The following is a 16,738-nucleotide window of genomic DNA, read 5'->3' as shown; positions in this document are numbered from 1 at the left end:
CGATACACCTCTGGTGCAGGTTTCTTCTGGCACACACACACCGGGAAGCGAGTGGGGTTCTTATACCCAATTTACCTTATGATACTTCCACACTGATGCTAAATTAATCTCTCACTTCATAGGGTTTTTTGACAATCGATGAAACCCCAATGTCCCGATGATCTCAGCGAGCATTGTTTTCCAAGACTTAGTTTTGACAAAAGGTCGAGAGGGAAACACAGCTGGGTGACCGTTAGCCGAATTCAGTTGAAAAGTCTCACACCTTCCTGAAGAGGGTAGGTGGGGAAAACCTAGAGCATCAGTTGTCACCAGAAAAAGCGTCGCAGACAGTGAAAACTTACATATATATCTTACCACTACTAATAAGACCTTAACATTCCTCAAAAATAGGATGAAGGAATGGACACAGTTTCCAAAAAGGCCCTTCATGCCATGTGTCACTGGCAGGTTGAGGCCACATCTGGAGTATTGTGTCCAGTTCTGGGCCTCCACAGTATAGAAAGGATGGGGATGCGTTGGAGTGGGTTCAGCGGAGGGCAACCAAAATGATGAGGGGGCTGGAACACATGACCGATGAGGAAAGGCTGAAGGATTTGGGCTTGTTTAGTTTGCAGAAGAGAAGACTTAGGGGTGATTTAATATCAGCCTTCAACTTCCTGAAAGGGGAGCTCTAAAGAGGATGGAGAGAGGCTGTTCTCAGCAGTGGCTGATGGCAGAACAAGGAGCAATGGTCTCAAGTGACAGAAGGGGAGGTTGGATATTAGGAAAAACAATTTCCCCAGGAGGCTGGTGAAGCACTGGAATGTGTTACCGAGAGATGTGATGGAATCTCCATCCCCAGCGGTTCTTAAATCCCAACTTGACAAAGTCCTGGCTATGTGCTTTAGTTAAGACTGATCCTGCTTTGGGCATGGGGCTGGACTGAATGACCTCCTGAGGTCCTCTCCAGGCTTAGGAGTCTATGATTCTATGATCGTTCTAGCTCTACAACTTCTACTGCGGAGGCAGTTTACCAATCTTGAGGCCTCTAACACTGATCTCACCTCTTCTCTCTCCCATATGGGACAAAAAATCCTGATGTGAGAAGCTTTACAATGGTAGAAATGCATCCTCTCAGACTGGCTGTGTGGTCCCTTCATTGTGTCCTGCTCTTTGAAGCTGGACTAATTCCTCATTTGAAGATTTGCGCTCCAGTAGTCTATGAAGTTTCACTTCATCCTCTGAGATATAGCCTTGCCTTTTCCTCTAGTCCCCTTCTGCCCTTTAATGGAAATTGCCTGATTCCTCTGGCTCCTTTGCTAACCAAGGATGGCTGGCCCCTTGGCTTTCCAGTCCAGCAGCGTGGTGCAATTTCTGTGGGCAGGTGTATACTAGAAGGCAAGTTAGTTGTAGATTCCCAATTCTAGTTATGACAATTGTGGTATCTGTTATCTTCAATCTACTTACCTGGCCATCTTCACAGAGGGAAATCAATGGGAGAAAATCTGTCATCAACCTACTTTTCTCCTCAGGATATTGAGGTATACAGGGTCAAATGTTGCCCCACATAGTTCGATTTCTTGGGTATATACCAGGCACATCAGATTGAACTCCAGATCAGCCCTGACCAAGTTGATGTTCTGTGTAATATAGACATACTCTAAGTGTAAACCATATTTCAGCCATTTCTTTCTCATGTTGCATACAAAGAGGATAGGTAATGGGAGGTGTGACAATCAAGAAGACAGAAGGAAGAGACCTAGTTGAGCTCTTCTATTGCACTCAGCTTTGAGTAACAGGTACACAGTTATCAGAGTTTGCTAGAAACTGGCTAAGTATACATGGAGATATAACCATCTCATGGAACTGGAGGAAACCTTCAGAGGTCATCAAGTCCTGTCCCCAGGCTGCTCATCAACACTGACACACTTTACTTTTTCATCTATTTGCCCCAGATCCCTAAACAGGCCCCTCAAGAACTGAGCTCATAACCCTTGGTTTAGCATGCCAAGGCTTAAACCACTGAGCTATCCCTCCCAGCTGTAAAGGGGGAAGGGACCTCAAGAGGTCATGGAATCTAGTCTGGTCCTGCTTGGCAGCACCAAGCACCCTTCCTGACAGGTTTTGATTTTTCAATCTCTTTGCTCTAAACCCTAAGGGTGCATCTACACTAGCTGGCTTCTTCGAAGTAGCCAGCACAACTTCCAAATAGCACGTGTTGCGTCTACATGGACCTTGCACTATTTCGACGTTGAAATCAATGTGAGGCGGCAAGACATCAAAATCGCTATTCCTATCCAAAGATGGGAATAGCGCCCTACTTTGACGTTCAAAGTCGAAGTAGGGCATGTGTACACAATTCATGGCCCGCTACATCAAAATAGCGGGGTCCTCCATGGCAGCCATCAGCTGAGGGGTTGAGAGACACTCTGCCCAGCTCCTGTGGGGCTCTGTGGTCACCCCGTGCAGCAACCCTTAGCCCAGGGCTTCTGGCTGCTGCTACTGCGGGTCCATGCTGTGTGCACGGGGTCTGCAACCGGTTGTCGGCTCTGTGGATCTCATGCTGTGCAGGCTGAGTGTGTCTGGAAGGGGCCCTTCAAGGGAGCGGCTTGCTGTTGGCCCAGAAGGGCTAGTCCATCCTGTGACCCTGCCCACAGGCTTTGCTGGCCCCTTATTTGACAGGGAGTGCTTGTGTGTGTGGACGCTCCACGTTTTCTTCCGGGGAGGCTCCTTTTGACGTTCCCCATTGCTACCTCAATGTTGAACATCGACGGCACCAACCCCGGAGGACATATAGGCTACGTCTACACGTGCACCCAACTTCGAAATAGCTTATTTCGATGTTGCGACATCGAAATAGGCTATTTCGATGAATAACGTCTACACGTCCTCCAGGGCTAGCAACGTCGATGTTCAACTTCAACGTTGCTCAGCCCAACATCGAAATAGGCACAGCGAGGGAACGTCTACACGCCAAAGTAGCACACATCGAAATAAGGGAGCCAGGCACAGCTGCAGACAGGGTCACGGGGCGGACTCAACAGCAAGTCGCTCCCTTAAAGGGCCCCTCCCAGACACACTTTCATTAAACAGTGCAAGATACACAGAGCCAACAACTAGTTGCAGACCCTGTATATGCAGCACGGACCCCCAGCTGCAGCAGCAGCAGCCAGAAGCCCTGGGCTAAGGGCTGCTGCCCACAGTGACCACAGAGCCCCGCAAGGGCTGGAGAGAGAGTATCTCTCAACCCCCCAGCTGATGGCCGCCATGGAGGACCCCGCTATTTCGATGTTGCAGGACGCGGATCGTCTACACGTCCCTACTTCGATGTTGAACGTCGAAGTAGGGCGCTATTCCCATCCGCTCATGGGGTTAGCGACTTCGACGTCTCGCCGCCTAACGTCGATTTCAACTTCGAAATAGCGCCCAACACGTGTAGACGTGACGGGCGCTATTTCGAAGTTACTGCCGCTACTTCGAAGTAGCGTGCACGTGTAGACGCAGCCATAGTGTGCTAGTGTAGATGTAGCCTAAACATCCTCCTCTAGGGCTGATCTCAAAACCCTGGGTTTACAAGACCACTGCTCAAACCACTGAGCTCTCTCTTATCTTAGTGGGAAAGCACTACTGGGAGACGTGCTTTTGAAAATCCCATTTGAAAAGTTGGCCCTAGGTATTGTTGAAAAGGGGTACATAAATGGCCTGTTAAGTTGCCCCCTGTTCTGGGGCACATGTTAATAAGCTTCCTTTTTTTTTCTGATCCTTTTAAAAGAAGCTGAGGTATGAAAATGCTAGAAGAAACAAAAGTTAATTGTACAATTGTCTAACATTGGAATTCCATGGTGTATTGCAATTCTCTATTTTTATAATAGAGATATCTATCTATCTATCCCCACACACCGTATCTATCTATCTATCTATTTATCTATCTATCTATCTATCTATTTTAGAGCATTTGTGTGTCTTTCTGGCTGTCCATGAGTCCATCCATCCCTCAGTATGTGAGTTTATTCGCTCAAGAGCTCCTCCTAAACTGTAAGAGCTTTGACCAACATATTTGGTACCCAGCTCCCTCTTCTCCTAACTTCAGTCAAGGTCAGGATTTGGTTGCACCAGTAAACTGGGATGTGCCTGGAATGGCATTGTTTTCCATCACACAGAAAGGGAGCAGGGCTCATGGGAGGGACAGTTATACGGCAGTGTCCTCAGACGGGCAGCCACATCAGGATGAGAGAGGCTAGCTGGAGCCAGGGCTCTCCATATGGCCTGCCAGTGGTCTGGGTGAGTGAGTGTCACATGGTAGGGGGGCATTAGCCATCACCCTCTCTGCTCCAGAGCCTAGGGACTGGGACTCCGCACAGCTCCAACCCCCAGATTAGCCCTGTCCATGGCCAGAACTGTCTGCCACAGCCCCAGCCCTCCCACACCCCTACCCTGAGCCTCCTACCCCACTTCCCTGACTCCTGCACCCCCAACCCCTGCCCTTAGCCTCCCACTCCCAATCCCTTGCCCAGACTCTAGCACCCCCATACATACCTGGATGAGGGACTGGATTGCACCTCAGAAAGTCTGCAGATGACACAAAGGTAGGGGGAGAGGCAGATGCATTGGAGGGTAGAGAGAGAATCCAGAGTGACCTGGAGAAATTGGAGGATTGGGCCAAAAGAAATCTGATGCGGTTCAGCAATGAGAAGTGTAGAGTCCTGCACCTGGGGTGGAAGAATCCCAAGCACTGTTATAAGCTGGGGACCAACTGGCTAAGCAGCAGTATAGTGGAAAGGGACCTAGCGGTCATGGTGGATGAAAATCTGGATATGAGTAAACAGTGTGCCCTAGTAGCCAAGAAGTCTAGTGGTATATTGGGGTGCATTAGGAGGAGCATTTTGAGCAGATCTAGAGAAGTGATTGTTCCCCTCTATTCGGCACTGGTGAGGCCACATTTGGACTATTGCATCTAGTTTTGGGCTCCCTGGTATAAAAAGCATGTAGATGTGCTGGAGCAGGCTCAGAAGAGGGCAACAAAATGATTAGGGTGCTAGAACACATGTCCTATGAGGAGAGGCAGAGGGATTGGGGCTTGTTTAGTTTATAGAAGAGAAGTTTGAGGGGTGATTTAATAGCAGCCTTCAATTTCCTGAAGTGGAGCTCTAAAAAGGAGGGTGAGAAACTGTTCTCAGTGGTGTCAGATGGCAGAACAAGGAGTAATGGTCAGAAGTTGAAGAGGGAGAGGTGTAGGTTAGATATTCGGAAAAACTACTTCACCAGGAGGGTGGTGAAGCATTGGAATGCGTTGCCTAGAGAGGTGGTGGTTTCTCCATCCCTTGAGGTTTTTAAGTCCCAGCTGGACAAGTTCCTGGCTGGGATGACTTAGTGGGGGTTCCTATCTTCTTGTCTTTGATAAAGGAAACTTTCACAGAGAGAGAGACAGATGGATTTATTTGGGGTTCGATCCCTCTGTGGGGTTGGTTTCCTGGGTGCTGAGCCCTAGAACTGCATTCTTCCAGAGTTGCGGTTAATTGGTGTCTGCATTGATCTGCAAGGTGTGGACCTGTGCTTTGCCTGGGAAAGACCAGTGGATCTGTCCCAGCAGGACAGGGTGGTGAAGAGTCTGAGAAAGCAAGAAGGTGGGTGGCAGTGGCATGATCGGTATATGGGGAGCATCCCATGGGGTCTCCTGTGACACCATCCCATCACAACATGGGTACATCATGGGACCACTATTGGGAATGGTCTTGATTTTATGAGCTTGATGACTCCCTGAGGTCTCTTGCAACCTTACGATTCTATGACCATAAATACTTTCAGTAACACCATGCAGATGATCTACAATTCTTTGTCACATCAATGTTCACATTTTTCCAAAGGGATTTTTCAGTCTTAATTTCAATGGGGTTGATTGCTTCATCTTGGAAAACCCAAGGCTGAATTATTACCTAGGAGCCTCAGCCTGGTTTGGTGAAATTCACAAATATTGAGGGTTTTGCTCAAGTTTCCACTGACGTCTGACTTTCTCGGGATGTAGACAAGGGGGTTCACCAAAGGTACCAGAAGGGGAGCACATTGTTCAGTTCCTGAAGTGTGTTACATGCAGTTAAGATGTTGACAATCCTCAGTGTTCAGTACAAACCTGTCAATAAAGTGAGGTGGGAGTTAGTTAGTTAAAGCCTATTATGCCTCCTGGCATCTAGGGCAGCAAGGAAGGCCTTCCTCTTCCGTCTGGCTTTGGCCCTTTTCTTCAGTGTGTCCCAGGAGTAGTTCATTCTTCTCATGTCTGCCTCAACAATACGTCACCGTGTTGTCTTGTGTCTCGCACGTTTCTGTTGTCCTTCAGGTGTCCAGTGAAGCGCTATCTTTACAATAGCATCTGCCTCCCTTCTCATCACATGGCCCATCCATCTCCAACCTCTTCTCATGATGATAGTGGTCATGTCCTCCTGGTGGCATTGCAGGAGCAGGTTGTGGCTGGAGATTGTCTTCAGCCAAAAGATGCGAAGTGTCTTGTGAAGGCGAGTGTCGTGAAGTACAAGAGCTGTCAAGGTTGGACTCTATCATCTTCCAGGACTCTGAACCATATAGTAGAGTCAATATGACACAGCTTTAGTACAGCTTAAGCGTGGTGTGGACACCGTAGTGTGCAGATCTCTGTCGTGGCTCCTTCCTCACTCTAGCAAGACAAATGCAGAAGTGGGGGCCAGCAAAAGTACCTGCAAAACCTCATCTACCAGGTTTCGGTATAAACTTCCCTCCCAAAATCCTAAAAAAACCTCCGATTTTTGGGATAAAATTCGCTGCCACCACCCAAGTAATAATAAGGAAACCAGGGAGAGACGACTTGGGAAATCTCAGCCCCAAAAGTAAAAAAAAACCAGGACACAAACATGAACCAAAACCACGTTAATAAAAAGAAAAGGAGAGAACTTTTATTATTACAACAGTATTGGTGCTGCGAGCCTCATGGCTAGATGGAAGAGTCACAAAGTAAAACACATGGGGAGTCTCCACCATGGGCCTAGAACTTAGTTACAAGGAGAGTAAAAGAACATTTCTAAAAAGTGCACAGACATCAGATCCCACGTCCCAAACTGTAAAACAATAAAGCCTAACGGATTTATCTAAACTCTACCCTACTTACAGAAGATTGGGGGGCCTGTTCTTGGAGGGAGATATTCTGTGTCTGTCTCCCTCATGGCTGGAAAGAACAAGCAGGAACAGAGGACAGAAAAAGGGAGGAGCCAAAAATTCCTTTGTCCTGGTTTGAAATTTTTACCTACATTCCCACAGGCCAACCCCACCCGGCTAAGGAGGTTAACCCTTTTACTCCCAGGCTGCTGGCTAACCCTCTTGATCATGACTATCTCCATACATTTTTCATACCTCAGAGGACATTTCTGGCCTTGCTTAGATGGGAGTTGGGAATCATTGAATCATAGATTGCTAGGACTGGAAGGGACATTGAGAGATCATTGAGTCCAGCACCCTGCCCCCACGGCAGGGCCAAGTACTATCTAGATCATCCCTGATAGACATTTATCTAACCTGTTCTTAAATATCTCCAGAGATGGACATTCTACAACATCCCTAGGCAATTTATTCCACTGTTTGACCACCCTGACAGTTAGGAACTTTTTCCTAATTTCGAACCTAAACCTTCCTTGCCGCAGTTTAAGCCCATTGCTTCTTATTCTATCCTCAGAGGCCAAGAAGAACAAGTTTTCTCCCTCCTCCTTATGCCACCCTTTTGGATACTTGAAAACTGGTATCATGTCTCCCCTTAATCTTCTTTTTTCCAAACTAAACAAGCCCAGTTCTTTCAGCCTTTCTTCATAGGTCATGTTCTCTAGACCTTTGATCTTTCTTGTTGCACTTTTTTGGACCCTTTCTAATTTTTCCACATTTTATTTGAACTGCAGTGCCCAGAACTGGACACAATACTCCAACTGAGGCATAACCAGCCCAGAGTAGAGCAGAATAATTACTTCTCGTGTCTTGCTCATAACACACCTGTTAATGCATCCCAGAATCATGTCTGCTTTTTTTGCAACAGCATCACACTGTTGACTCATATTTACCTTGTGGTCCACTATAACCCCTAGATCCCTTTCTGCCATACTCCTTCCTAGACAGTCACTTCCTATTCTGTATGTGTGAAACTGATTGTTCCTTCCTCAGTGGAACACTTTGCATTTGTCTTTATTAAACTTCATCCTGATGAAGAGAAAGGGGGAATGGCCTTTTGCCTGCCGGTGGTGGAAAGGATCTTCTGTATGGTGAGTTATTAGGAATAGGTGTATATATACATACAGGATGTATGCATAGGTTAAGATGAAATCCAGAAATATATTTCATTGCAGGAGAGTTTTATCAATGGGAAGGATGTATATTCAAACCAGTCATCTTCATTCAGGCCACAAAATATGATCTGGGACATGAATAAAGCAAAAATGTCCATACCTGTATGAACACTTAACCAGAACTCAGCAGCCAACTAGTGGCAAAACCTTGTACTCCTAAGTGTTGAACAGGAGAGGGGTCAATACCAATCATAAGATGTGGCTGCTGGGAGACAGCATTCTGTAGCTACCAGAGCACCAAAGCAATACAGTAGTGTGAAACGGCCAATGAATGAAATGGCTTTGTCCATAGTTAGGAGATGGGCCAACATCCTGAGCCAGGTGATGGAGCTGTAGCAGGTCTGCACACAGGACAGTTTCCCCAGGCAGATGTACACGGAGATGTGAAAATGCTGATGAAGCATAGTGAAGAGGGTATTCCCATCCACAGCTGCCATGTAGACAACTACATAGGGGTGAAAGAGAACAATATGCAGGACAGGGAGGTTCCCTAATCCCAGAATCAACCATTCTGTTTTTTCCAGTCAGTGTCTTCCATGCATTGAACCTAGGAACAAATTAAACTGCAAATGAATGGAAATAACCTAGGGTTAAATATTAATCTAGTCTCTTGAATTAATTAATTCCCTAAATATTTAGAAACACCTCTTCCTCTCCTGGCTACACACCAAAACATCAATGTTGAGGCTGTATCTACACTACAACACAAATCTGACTAAGTGACTCAACTCCAGCTATCTAAATAATGTAGCTGGAGTCAACTTAAATCAGATTACGGTGGGCTCTAATATGGGAGGAATGCTCTGGATGACTTCCCTTACTTATTTCCGCCTGGGTTAGAGTAAGAGGGTGGGTGGGAGAGTGCTCTGTGTCTGATTTAGTGGGTCTTAACTAGACCCACTAAATCAAATGCCAGTGGATCAATCCCAGAGAGTTGATCCAAGCTGGAGCGTAGATGTGGCCTAAATGTAGACTTCAGAGCTAAGCCCAGTTTGTGGTAGCCCTGTACTAATGTGATTGATCAACCCATTTCTGTCTCTATTATCTCATCCCTTCTAGTGACATACGAGAGTTTAAACAAAATGCTTCAGTGCTGTCTTTTATTTCTGGCAATGGTCTGATTCATGTAATCTCTTAGAAGTAAAAATCAACTACATGAAGGACGGAGGGAGGGCTGTTCAAAGAGGAGGGTGCCAAGCTGTTCTCAGTAGTGGCAGATGATTGAAAAAGAAGCAATGGTCTCATTCTGAAGTGGAAGTAGTCTGGGATGGACGTTAGGACAATCTGTTGTGACTGATTTGGGTCGCAGAGGTCCCCCTGAAACTGCTATGTGATGGGCCGATCATACCACTGAGTCCACCTACCTGGTCTTGGGGGAATTTCTAGCACCCTGTCCTGCTGGGCCAGAAGCTCTGGCCTCCCCCAGCAAAGGCACAGAGTTGAAGTAACAGCCCCCCAGAAGAGTAATGCAGATTGAGAACAGCTCAGGTCTGGGAGGGCTCAGTCACAGGGACTTGATGACACCCAGAAGCTCAGCCCCAGTGGGAGCAAACCCTCCAGATAAAACCATCCTACCCAGAGAAAGCTCATTGTTTGCTCTATTTATCTATGAAAGAGGAAGAAGCCTAATTTGTGTCCACCGTTCCCCTTTCCCATCACCACTGGATAACGATTATTTACACTGAGATTGAGAGTAAACAAAAGTGATTTATTACGTAGGAAAAGTAAGATTCAAGTGGTTGCAAGTGAGAACAGAGCGATCCATGTAAGTTACAAAGATAAAATAAAACAAAGCACAGCAACGAAGCCTAACACACCAAGGCTGTGGCTACACTAGCCCCCACCTTTTTGGAAGGGGCATGGTAAACAGCCACTTTGGCAGATGCTAATTAGGCACTGCTATGAATATGCAGTGCCTCATTAGCATAATGGCAGCCTTGTGTGTTTCAAAAGGCTGCTTTTGAAACACATGCCTTATGAAAGGACCGTCAGACTTCAAAAGCCCTTCTTCCCATTTAGTTTAGGGTTTGATGCCTCGCTAGACTAGCTCTGAGTACAAACTCATCGAACTCTGTGGATACGTTCCAAGCTGCCGAAGGGAGTGGAAACTTGGTGTCTAAATCACTTGGCCCACTCTGAAAACCTCAGCCCTAAACTTTATTCCTAGAATTAGCGAGTTCTTTCTTCAGGATGACCCAGGCAACAGGGATTTGTTGTAGGAGGAAATGGGTTTTTTTCATCCTCTGTTCATGATTTTCCCATTGAGACTAGGCATTTGGCTCTACCAGCTCTGCCTAATAATCAGACCCTAAGGCTTCCTTGCTTGTTATGTTCGTCGTGCAGTCATGCCCTGGGAGACTGCTCCTTCCCACTGAAGGATATATAGGGAGTTAGAAAAGACTTTCCCCATTTGGCAGAGGTATGAGGCAGAGGGCACTTTACTCGTCAGGGCGAGGGAGACTTGGAAGCTGTTTGGGCATATGAGGGTGTTCCATTTGCTGGGAACATGGAAGCCCATGAACACAGGCATCTGAAATCTTGAATGAATAGGAGACACGAGAGACTCTGGTGTGTTATAGCCCCACCAAAAAGGTAAATCGGGTTTTTCCTGCCTGATTCCATGAATCTCTGAGCAATGTAAGTTTGTCAGTTAACTCATTTTTGCAGCAATTTAAGGTGAACTGGTCAATGTTCCTTCTCAAACTCCCAAACCAATTCAAACTGACTGAATATGGGGAAAAAAAGGGGGAAAGACATGCCAGGTGTTCTGGCTCCGTATCTGGTCCGCCTGTCATCATCGTATCCCAATTACCTTATTGTCTTGAATGTTTGTATTGTCCGACCACCCTGTGCCCTGCTTCACGAATGGGGCACTGGAAGACAAATGGGTAGATTTATTCAGGTTTTTTGGCACCTGAATACACAGTCTTCCCTGGAAGGAGTGAAAATCAGCATTTACAACAAGGCAGGGAATCAAACCAACAGCTTCTACATCTTGGGTGAATTTGTTAAAGAGGAGAACAGCTTTCATTCCAATTTACACAGCAGTGTAAATTGCAATGTGATGCTCCTGCTGTGTGCCATCCTCGGAAGGGCTATACTCACTGTGAATAGCAGTGTTAAGTCTCTTCCACTCCTATGTCTTTGAGCATAGGCCATTGATGGCCATTTACCAGCATCCGTTGTCCTGGGAGATCTTTTCTGGTTCTAGCCAGGTGTACCCTGTCTTTTTAGTATTTGCCTTCAGACCTCTACATCAGCTGCTTCTTCAGTGCCCTCTTTCTCTTTTTCCTTGTGGGTTCCAACATCAGGAAACCAACTTAAGGCTCATCTTATGATCTGGATGGTTGGTTTTCTGAGGGTACGTCCAATCCATCTCCATCTCCTCCTCCTGATTTCTTCTTCAGCAGGAAGTTGGTGAATCAGTTGACACAGGTCTTGGTTGTTGACCATGTATGGCCAGTAGAACCAGAGGATTTTACGTAGGAAGTTGTTGATACACATCTCGGTTTTTTTTTGACAGTCCTCTTTGTCGTTCTCCAAGTTTCTGCTCCACACAATAGAGCCGATTTAATACTGGATTTGAAACACCTGATCTTTGTCTGAGTTCCTGTCTGCTTAAAATGCAGATGCTTTCCATGAAAAGTTGCTTTAACGAGGCGAGGCAGAACTTGATTTTTCTATTTGCTTTTTTCAGGATAAACATTCATCGTCATCACCGACAACCGTGGGCTCAGCACCCGTTGCTATCTGATGCCTCTCTCGCTATTTCCTTCCATCTTTCCCTGTTCAGTGAAGAGTGGCTTGGTTTCTGTAGACTAGCTCCACTCCAATCTACTATATCATCTACCCATTCTCTGTGGGGTCTGCCTCTCATATTCGAACCAGTCCAAAGAGTTGTAGCTTCTGTTTTATAACCTTCTGCAGAAGATTCTCTTTTGGCTGTATCTTCCTATATAATTGGGTGTGGTTATCCTATGACTTCTTTTACATTTTTTGCACCATATTATTTTTGTAGCTGCAGGAAATAAAGGAGGACGTGACAGGGGTTTATAAAAAACATGACTAGTGTGGTAAAAGTGAATATGGAAAAGTTATTCTCTCTTTCCCATAACAAAAGAACTAGGGGTCACTCATGAAATTAGTCGGCAGAAGGTTTAGAACTAAGGACAGGATGTTTTCCTTCACACATCACAGAGTAGGCCTGTGGATCTCCTTTCCAGAGCATGCTATTGAAGATCAGGACTTCAACAGGGTTCAACAATGAACTAGATAAATTGATGGAGGTTAGGTCCATCAAGGGCGATCAGCCAGGATGAATAGGAATGGTGGCCCAAGATGGTCTGAAGAAGTGGGTCTGTCCCACGAAAGCTCACCTAATAAACTATTTTGCTAGTCTTTAAAGTGCTACTTGACTGCTTTTTGTTTTGATAGTGTGTAGACTAGCACGGCTTCCTCTCTGTATTTCTTCCAACAGTAACTTCTGTGGACAGATGCTTCTAGAGTAAACATAGCCAAAAGATAGGAGTGAAAAAAAAATTGGTACACAACATTTTTTCTATCAAAATGTCAGCTCATCTGGATCAAAATGTACCATGGGAAAATATTGGCTCCTACAAGTTGTATTGTGTAAAAAATGACTGTCTGTAAAATAATATAAAAGGAAGTAGAATAACGGGAAATGAAATGAATTGAAAATAAAATAATTATAAAATAATAAAATTCAAATAAAATACAATCAAATAAAAAGAACATAAGAGAAACCAACGTTTGAAATTGTGAACTTGCCAATGAAATGGAAATTTAAGTTCCACCAAACACATAATATAAAAATAACATCATTTTTATTAATATCAAAATTATATGCCACATTTTTTACCAATACACAATAAATTTCTGGTCAGGACGGTGATTTTGAGCTGGATATTTTTGCTTTTTTATTTTTAATAAATATTGGGCCTCTGTTACAGTTTCCTACCACAAACTGGTGAAATATTGTCCTAGAAAAGGATGAAGATTTATCTGTCTAGACCAAAAAAAAAATTCAAATGGCTTTGACAGAGCCAGGCTTCCTCTATCCATGGCAAGTCATATGATGTCAGCTGCCCACCCTTGAAATTCCAATTGCATTTGATTTGTTTGTTTCTCCTTTGTGGCTTCCCTGCACTAAAAAGTCCTGGCTCATTTCATCACAGGAACTGCAACCTAAAAAAGGAAGTTTCTTTGCTTTGCTGTACCAGCAAGTGCAAAGTAGGGCTATTTGAACCAATATCAGTGTTTCTCTACTGTTGTGTCTGATCCCCGTCCCCATAATATATCGTTCATGATGTGATCTGTCAAATTATTGCACAAGTTCTAACATTTCGTTTATCTGCTCATATATAAAGTCTTTTTCAGGGATCTATAGAGATGGAATTTCCTCTGATTCCCCTCCAATAGCCTCCATCGTCTACTCAGTTCATGGTGTGGTGGCCAGCTGGGGAAACAATAAAAACAATATGGACTTTTCATGGGGGTAAATATTCTTCGTAGATATCAAACACCGAATTCATTTCTTGTAGACCCTCCCCATGATGAACACAGATGACGGAAATCAAACAACTGTCAGAGAATTCATCCTCCTGGGATTCAGGACTCCTCCTGAATTGCGGATTCTGCTTGTCCCGGTGTTTCTCATGATATACATTACAACTGTGGCCGGGAACATCCTCATAATAACTTTAGTCATGGTGGATTGGCGCCTTCACACTCCCATGTACTTCTTCTTGGGGAACTTGTCCTGCTTAGAGACCTGCTACACCTCCACTGTCCTGCCCAGCATGCTGGCCAGTCTCCTCACTGAGGACACGACCATTTCATTTAGTGGGTGTCTCACACAATATTATTTCTTTTGTTCTCTGGTGGCTACGGAATGCCTTCTCCTATCGGTGATGTCTTATGACCGGTATTTAGCGATATGCAACCCATTGCGCTATACCGCACATATGAGTGGCCAGTTATACATCCAGCTTGCCGGGGGTTGCTGGACAGGTGGCTTCCTATGTAGCTGTGTAATCACATTGTCGATATCCCAGTTAACTTTCTGTGGCCCCAATGGTATTGACCATTTCTTTTGCGATCTTATCCCCCTGATAAATCTATCCTGCAGTAACCATAAAGTGATGGAAACACTGATTTTCACATTCAGCTTGATTTTCTCAGTGTTCCCATTCCTGCTTACCTTGATGTCCTACATCTGCATCATTGCCATCATCCTGAGAATTCCGTCCAACACTGGGAGGCAAAAGGCCTTTTCCACCTGTTCCTCCCACCTCATTGTGGTGACCATTTACTATGGAACTCTGCTAATTATCTATATGTTCCCAACCACTGACATCCTGAAAGACCTCAAGAAAGTTCTCTCTGTTGTCTACACAGTCCTGACCCCTCTGGTTAATCCCCTCATCTACAGCTTGAGAAACAAAGAGGTCAAGGAAGCCCTGAGAAAAGCTGGCAGGAAATTTGTATTTGGACAATGCTAAGCCTCCCCTCATAGGTCTTGTGCTCCAGCCCCTTAATCACACACAGGGCACGAAAAACGGCTGCTGACAGCACAATCTTTGATGCCCCTCACTGAGGCCCAGACGTGCTAGCTCATCGTGACCCTGAGAAACAGAAAGCACAGATAGAGGGCTAGCAGGCTAACTGTCAACAAGGGGGGGGGGACCCTCAGGAAATCACCCCAGCTGGCATTGATGGATATGATGACCACACAGCCATCCCAGAAGAGGAAGTCTCCACCCACACAAAAAGAATGTCCTGTACTCCTAAATTGCTTATCTCCTGTTTTACAAGTGCAAATTAAGTAAGAATTGCCCTTGTAACAAACTGGCATCACAAAAGACAGACCAGCACGATCTGGCACCATAAATAAGAAAGAGAATACGTAACCTAAAAGGGGTATAAAAGGTGGGCCCAGCAGAACTTCAACTTTGAGTGCATCTCCACCAACTACCTGCTGGTCGGGTCAGGTGATTGCCTCCCGAGGTCTGCAGCTGGGGAAGCCCAACCTCATCTTCGTCTTTCCGCAGAATTGAGTGACCGATCCGGCTTGGCTACGCTGGTATCGAGATACGCAGAGAGGGTAAGATATACCCATGCAAGATCTCCTTTTTTTTTGTGCACAGTTAAAGAATTAGAGCTCTGTAACTAGATGTCGTTGTATCAAGATATCATTGTGTTAAATGGTAACAGATATCTTTGTATTGGATTGTAACGCAACCTGTTAACACCTGTACTTTGCTAGTGTATAAGGAGTAGACAATAGCCTTTGTAACCACACGCTTATAACTGTAGCTTAATAAACTTGTAACCAGTTGAGATCTAAGCCTGACTGCTGCTACCCTTTTGTCACTCCAACACAGCTGGCACAATAAAAAGAACTTTAACCTTTTGGTTACCACAGCCGGGCCACAGATGAGAGTGCTAGGAGCTCCCTCCTCTAACAGTAACAAACTGTGTTGTTTAGGACCCAGGGGAATCCGTCAGCCTGTCTTGGCTGCTTGCAGCGACGAGCTCCCTGCTCTTGCAGTTTTAAACTTGGATGATAACAAGGACATAGTTGGTACCTCACCGTACATTACCTGGCCACCGGCTAACAACTTTCTCATTTTGTAACAGCAAGGAAGGGTTCTGTGGCACCTTATAGACTAGATTTTGAGCATGAGCTTTCGTGAGCACAGACTCACTTCATCAGATGCTGGTCTTGGAAAGCATCTGATGAAGTGAGTCTGTGCTCACGAACGCTCATGCTCAAAACTTTTCTGTTAGTCTATAAGTTGCCACAGGACCCTTCATTGCTGTTACAGATCCAGACTAACACGGCTACCCCTCTGATACTTTCTCATTTTGAATATCACTGTTTTTGCTTGCCGACAGGCTGACAACACCATTTGATAGATCCACATCAGACCTCAGTTCGAGATAGAAAAAAAAATCTTTCAAATGATGTGTGCTGCTGGGGTAAGGGCAATGTAAACAGAACGCCTTGGGAATCTGGATGTTCTGCTGTTTTGCTGACAAAAACCTCGAATGTACACATAGACACAACTAATTTCTGGAGGAGTGTGGGGTCTTGCCATCCTAAAATGAATTGGCAGCAGGTGTCGAAAAGAAACATCCCATGAGTTAGAATAGCTGGGCCAGTGGAGTAAAGAACCCATCCCGCTCCCACCAGGAGCACATCTGCACCTAGAACTGGGATGAAATGACGCCGCAAAAAGGGCCCTATTTTGGGAGTTTAATTTACTCAGTTTCCACTTTTGAAAGCTCTTTTCCAAGAACTTGCTAGTGTAGACGCAGCCTTAGGGTACTTCTACATAGCAGTTTTTTCAAAATAGGAGCTGTTAATAATAATAATAATTTTGAAT

At 45.2% G+C, this 16,738-nt stretch overlaps 1 protein-coding gene across 1 annotated transcript; it reads left to right on the top strand.

Moving 5' to 3' along the window:
* Nucleotides 1-13,900: 13,900 nt before the first annotated feature.
* LOC142004747 (olfactory receptor 5J3-like) lies at nucleotides 13,901-14,851 on the top strand. The gene has a single exon (XM_074982423.1). It carries the CDS (start codon nucleotides 13,901-13,903, stop codon nucleotides 14,849-14,851), a length of 951 nt encoding a protein of 316 aa, XP_074838524.1.
* Nucleotides 14,852-16,738: the final 1,887 nt, after the last annotated feature.

Source organism: Carettochelys insculpta, chromosome 32 (assembly GCF_033958435.1).
Source record: "Carettochelys insculpta isolate YL-2023 chromosome 32, ASM3395843v1, whole genome shotgun sequence".
Lineage (NCBI taxonomy): Eukaryota > Metazoa > Chordata > Testudines > Carettochelyidae > Carettochelys > Carettochelys insculpta.
Note: the sequence above shows the minus strand (reverse complement) of the source record. Positions and strands in the feature narration are given on the sequence as shown.